The 6,327-nt window shown below is 26.4% G+C and overlaps 1 protein-coding gene across 1 annotated transcript; it reads left to right on the top strand.

Annotated features, from left to right (window-relative positions):
- The first annotated feature begins 1,766 nt into the window (after positions 1 to 1,766).
- LOC105622023 (nucleolar protein 14 homolog) lies at positions 1,767 to 6,004 on the top strand. Its single transcript, XM_012203459.1, has 5 exons — positions 1,767 to 3,475; positions 3,615 to 3,744; positions 4,361 to 4,528; positions 4,613 to 5,106; positions 5,758 to 6,004. Exons 1-5 carry the CDS (start codon positions 1,767 to 1,769, stop codon positions 6,002 to 6,004), a joined length of 2,748 nt encoding a protein of 915 aa, XP_012058849.1.
- Positions 6,005 to 6,327: the final 323 nt, after the last annotated feature.

Below are 6,327 nucleotides of genomic sequence, written 5' to 3' on the forward strand. Positions count from 1 at the left end.
TATATATATATATATATATATATATATATATATATATATATATATATATATATATATATATACACACACATATAATACATACATTACATATATGATATTGAATTTTTTCTTTTGAAAAATCAAGAATAGTATTAGTTTTTGTTTATACGTTTTTTTTGTTAACTATAAACTCTTATTAATTCTTTCATGTATAGTATTAATTAAAAATGAACTCCAATTATGAGTAAATATTGTCTAATAAAATTCTTACAATATATTCCAAATTTTTTTCATGGAAATCGCAGAATATGAAATTGTTTTGCTTTCTTATATGATTATTATATGTAAATAATTATTAGTTTTAAATACTGCTAATTTATTGTTCATTCACTAATATCAAATTTCTTTGAATATATTCTGAATAATTGTAATAATTAGTAATTATATTACTGCATCTAGAAAAATAATATAATCACTAATTATTATTGGTTCAAGTGTTTCAAAAGTATTCATATATTCGCAAGCATTAAATTTTATATTCTGGATCTCCTGGTTCAATCAATGAACCCGTAAAAAATATTTTTTACGCCACTAAAAATTGATTGGTTGTTGCTTCCGCTGCTTAACGGTTGATGCATGTGAATGCACCTTTATTTCATCATGTGCACCAGTTCAGATAGTGCAAGAATAAAGAACAGACCTCATTCTCACATCCTCACACGATGTAAGATTTTGATTTTATGATAAAGCACATGTGAGTACATGTACGTGGATTATTACAAATAAATTTCATGTAAATAATTTTTAATACATTACAAAAATTTACATTATGTAAGTATGAAAATATTTATAGTAATTGTTTACTTTAGCCAAATAATCAGTGACAGATTTTCTAACCTCAATAGTGTAAAAATTTACCTTAAAGAAGGTCGCGTTTGATGATGAAATATAAAACAAGTCTGTAAGATACATGTAATACAAAAGTTAATAATATCAATAATATCTAGAAAAAATTTCATTGACTTTTACCGTATCATTTTGATGATATTTAATTATAAATTTATAGAATTTTACATTACAAGTTGAAGGTATTCTTTTTTTAAATTGAGACATTTACTATAAGACAGCAATTTAAAAATCGTTATAATTTGAAGTAAACACTTAAGTTTGTTCTCGTAAAGTTTCATTTAAACTGACCGTGCAGTTTACAATAAATTTATATTCAATGAAAAAAGAATATTTGTCAAATGGATGATACATGCATATACATCAAGTGAGAATCTTACAATTTTTGTTTTGTCATTTTGAAAATATTTAGTATCATAAAATTAACAATAATTATGTATAATGGCATAAAATATTGTTAATAATCTTTTTATTCCATTATTTTAATTATTTTGAATATATTATTATGAATAAACTATCTACTGACTAGGAAGTAGTACGAGAATTTTCTTAAAAATAATATCTCGATTTGCAGGACAGAACACTTTTTTCGACCAAATTTTTTCGTTTCAGATAAAAATGCGTCGAATAAGCCTAATTTCATCGATTGTGAGATGATATGGCTAAAGTAAACAGTTACCAAAGTAAACAGTTTAATAAAACATTGTTTATAAAAATTTTATACTAATAAAATAATATTTATTATTACTTTATAGCTGCAATTGATGGTCATATTTTGATAATAACACTTGAAGATATACATTTAAATGTAAATAGCACAAAACTTGTTTTGCTTTAGTTTTTATAAATGGTATTGTCATTACATAAAATTATTACATAAAATGGTTAAGACAAAGAAAAAAAACTTATCCGAATCTGTACAACAGAAAAACAAGAAACAGCTAAATCCATTTGAAGTACATATTAATAGGGACAAACAGAACGTATTGGGTCGTAAGAGTAAAAATGATCATGGACTTCCAGGAATTTCAAGAGCAAAAGCTATTAATAGGCGTAAACAAAGTCTTCTTCAAGAATATACATTACAAAATAAAAACAATATTTTCTTAGATAAACGTATTGGTGAAAAGAATTGTTCTATGAGCATAGAAGATAAGGCAACAGCAAGATTTGCTAAAGAACGCATGAAAGCGTATAAAAAAGAAAGTATTTTTAATTTGAATGATGAAATATTAACACACAGGGGACAAACTCTTGAAGAGATTGAGAAATTTGATGATCCTAGAAGCGATGACGAATTCAGTGATAATGAAAATGTTAGTGGCAAGCTGGATAGAAATTTTGTACAAGAAGCTCATTTTGGTGGAGGCATTTTATCGAAAGCAGATTCCGCATTATCTAGAAAAGATCTAATTGATCAGCTCATTGCAGAATCGAAAAAACAGAAGGCAGAAAAACAAAAAATACGCAAGGAAACAATAGATCTCACAGAGAAGCTTGATTCTGAATGGAGAGATCTTTTACCTGTTATGTCTGCTTCCAAAAGATCTGTGGAAAATGATGAAACCACAAAAACTGATACTTATGATATTGCTGTACGACAATTAAAATTTGAAGCTAGAGGTAATCCATCTGAGAAATTGAAATCAGAAGAACAAATTATTCAAGAAGAGAAAGAGAAATTGGAAAAACTAGAAGCTGATAGATTGGCAAGAATGAAAGGATTTATAAGCGATACTGGTAGTCAGTTCAGACATAAATCTGCAGATGATCTCGATGATGGCTTTATAATGGAAACTATTGAAGATATTGATAACATTATTGATGATTCAATTATTGATACCAATATTAATGAAGAAAATAATGCTGAAGATGATTATGACGATAAACAGGCAGAAAATGAATTAGAAGACACTGCTGACGAGGAAATAATTAAAAACATAAATACAAGAAAGGATAGTAGTAAAAATCAAGAAAAAATATATTCAAAATCATCTACTACCAAAAACAAATCTGATTTGAACGACAAAGATTCAGAGAGTGAAAATTTGGATGATGAGTCTGAAGACTCATTAGATGATCTCTCAGATTTAAAAATGTCTGAATCATCTTGTGAAAATGAAAGTGAAACGGAAGTTGCATTTGTAAATGAAAGTAAAAAGCATGTTATGTTTAGTAATGATCTGACAGAAGGTACTAAACAGATAAATCAGTCGAATAAGATTTCTCATAAATCAATACTGAAACAAAGTAACGATATACATGTACAAAATTCACGTGATAAAATACAACAGATCAGAAATGATCTCTTGAAACGAAAAGAAATTATGGAAAAGGCACGAAACGAATTATCTTACGCATATAATGCTCCAGAGAGTTTTGAAGAATTTGAAAAATTGTTAGGACATCATAATGCAGATTATCAATCAGTGATCGTAGATCGTATTATAAAATGTAATCATTGGTCATTAGATGGCAGAAACAGAGAAAAAATGTCTAATTTATTTGTATATTTATTACAACATATAAACAACTGTGCTTTCACAGAAAGTGCTGATGATTTAATTAAATGTTTTCAAATCTTTGACAGGTATAATAAATAAATAAAACTAGATAAATAAACTAAATATAAATGTATACTTACTACTTTTATTAGCTTTATGTCATAAATACATATATATGTATATAATAGTATAGTGTCTATTATTAATGTGTAACTTTTATTTTAGATTATGTCCTTATCTTTATGATCTAGCACATATGAATTCAGAGAATGCTAAAATCTGTATACAAGAAGTAATCAAAGAGAAATATGATAAATTTGAGAAAAATAAGACAAAATATCCTGGCATGGACACGGTAAGACAGCGTTCTTATAAAATAACTGATCTAATTATTGGCAAAATTTGAAGATATGAAAAAGTAATTTATACCAATGTGTTCAGTATAAAGGGGAATCGTATAGTGGAAATAATTATTTTATGGATGCAAGTGTTGGGAATATTTCGAAGTCAACTTCATTTTTTTTAAATAAAATATGAATTTCCTTACACCAACTAATTTGTCCCATTATTCTGTTCATAAAGGTATTGAGGTACGATTATTAAAAAATTAATAAATTATGAGATATTAAATATTTCATTTCATTATGTGTCAGTATAAATTATTTTATAAACTATTGATTTTTTTGATGTTTTTACGTTAATACTTTTATGTACAGAATAATTAGTGTTCAATGTTATATAAAAAATATATATAATTCCATTTAAAATATTTTAAGTAATCTTGATCTGATCTTTAGGACATCTTCTCAAGATCAATCAAGGTTATCTTGTTTTTTTTTTGTAACTGAGCAATTTTTCTCTGAAAGATTTTTATCTTAAACTTAAGGATTTTGAGATATTCTATTGTATTAGATATTCTATTGGATTAAAATGGATTACTCTGTATATAAGATTTATATATTATTTTTCAGCTTATATTCTTTAAATTGGTGTCCTTGTTGTTTCCGACATCTGACTTCAGACATCCTATTACTACTCCTTGTTTAATATTTATGTCGCAAATATTATTGAAAGCTCGAATCAGAAAATATCGAAGTGACATTTCGAAAGGTCTTTTTATATGCACTCTTATTTTAGAAGTGAGTATATTATATTTTATTTATTGTATTGCAATATTAAATTGAGAAAATGTATGCTATTTTTATAATTTTTTTTAATTGCAGTATACAATATTGAGCAAGCGATTTGCACCCTCTGTAATTAATTTTTTACGAGGCATTATCTACATAGCAACGCCTGCAAGCTTGACACAAAATATGAAAATTATTCCACCATTCAAAGCTGCATGTAAAGCTTTAGTAGTCAATAAAGTCGAAAATACAACTAATCCAAACAACGCACATATGTTTGCAAGTGATTTAATCCACGAGGAATTGGATGATATATTTAGAATAAGATCTTTATTGACTGCAGTCAATCTGCTTACCGAATTCAAAAACCAGTTTCAAGAATTAGAAACAGTATATCCAATATTTGAGCACATTCTTCAATTATTAAAAATATATGACTTCAAACAGTATCCACTATACGTAAGAGATTACATAAAAAAACTGCGTACGGAACTCGAACTTCTACGAAATAAAAAATTGGAATATATTATGCAAGAAAAGAAAAGGCCAAAACCTTTAAAAACTTATGAGCCAAAAATAATGACAATGTAACTATTAAATATTTTTTAAATTTATATTTATTTAATTTATATAATTTCATAAATTTATAATTATAATTATTTTGTATAAGCTATCCTATAGTTTTTGAAATCGCTTGTGTGCAGGTAAAGCAGATAAAACTAAACTGAGTCAAAAAGTCCTCATCATCATTTTTTAATAATCATAGTCGTTTCTACCAACTAAAACCACTAAGTCGCATTCAAAAATTATCAGCATCTAGATATATTTACATCCTTTTTATTCACCGAATAAAAACAATATCAAACATATCAAACAAAGATAAAGTAATATTTGGTGCATTTAAATAATGTTAAATGTAGCTGTGAGCAATATCGCATCTCTTCGCGCGATTGCATTTGATCAGCCGGACAGATACTCGGCGTTCATTCGCCGATTTTTAGTAATTAATTTCTTGTTAATTATTACGAAAATTGCAAAATGGTACAAGACTTTTTGACTGAGTTTAGGAGAGAGTTCGCTTTTCCCGCGCATAAACTGTTTGTCATAGACTATGTGATGTCCTATATATTTTGTATCTAAATGTTGAGAAAGAGAATGCATGTAAATTATTATTTTAATATTATCTAGTATTATAATATATTAATATACGAAATTATTTCAAATTTTGTTTTTTGCAGATATAGTGAAAAACGATATAAATCCACATCAAAGGAAAAAGCAGAAAGAGAAAAACTATTGCATAAATATAAAAGAGAACACAAGGGTGCAATTCGTGAAATAAGAAGAGATCGAGACTTCTTAGCCAAAGTACAAATTGGGCAGCAAATTAAAAATGATATCGAACGCAAGCAGAAAGTAAATGAAATTTTTGGTGAAGCTGCCATTCAGCAAAGCGAATTTAAAAAAATGAAAAAAAGAAAATGAGATATCAAAAAAGTGTAAATATGATACAAAATTTTATAAATATCTCTTTTAACATGTATGTATATGTATATTATTTTATTTTTCACACTCATCATCTTTTAATGATAAATTCTTTAATCATTTTAAGAATATGTTCTTACGATTAGGAAAATTACAATATTAAGATTTTTTTAATCGTAAATAATAAAAAAATTTTTTGCGAGTTACTTAGAAAATCAAATAGAATCTATTTGAGCTATCATTAAATTATTAAATAATAGCACTTAAAACTGGAATGCTTTGATTTCGAGTTCAGGAAGCGCGCTATCGATATTATTGCATTT

This window comes from Atta cephalotes, assembly GCF_000143395.1.
Source record: "Atta cephalotes unplaced genomic scaffold scaffold00039, whole genome shotgun sequence".
Taxonomy (NCBI): domain Eukaryota; kingdom Metazoa; phylum Arthropoda; class Insecta; order Hymenoptera; family Formicidae; genus Atta; species Atta cephalotes.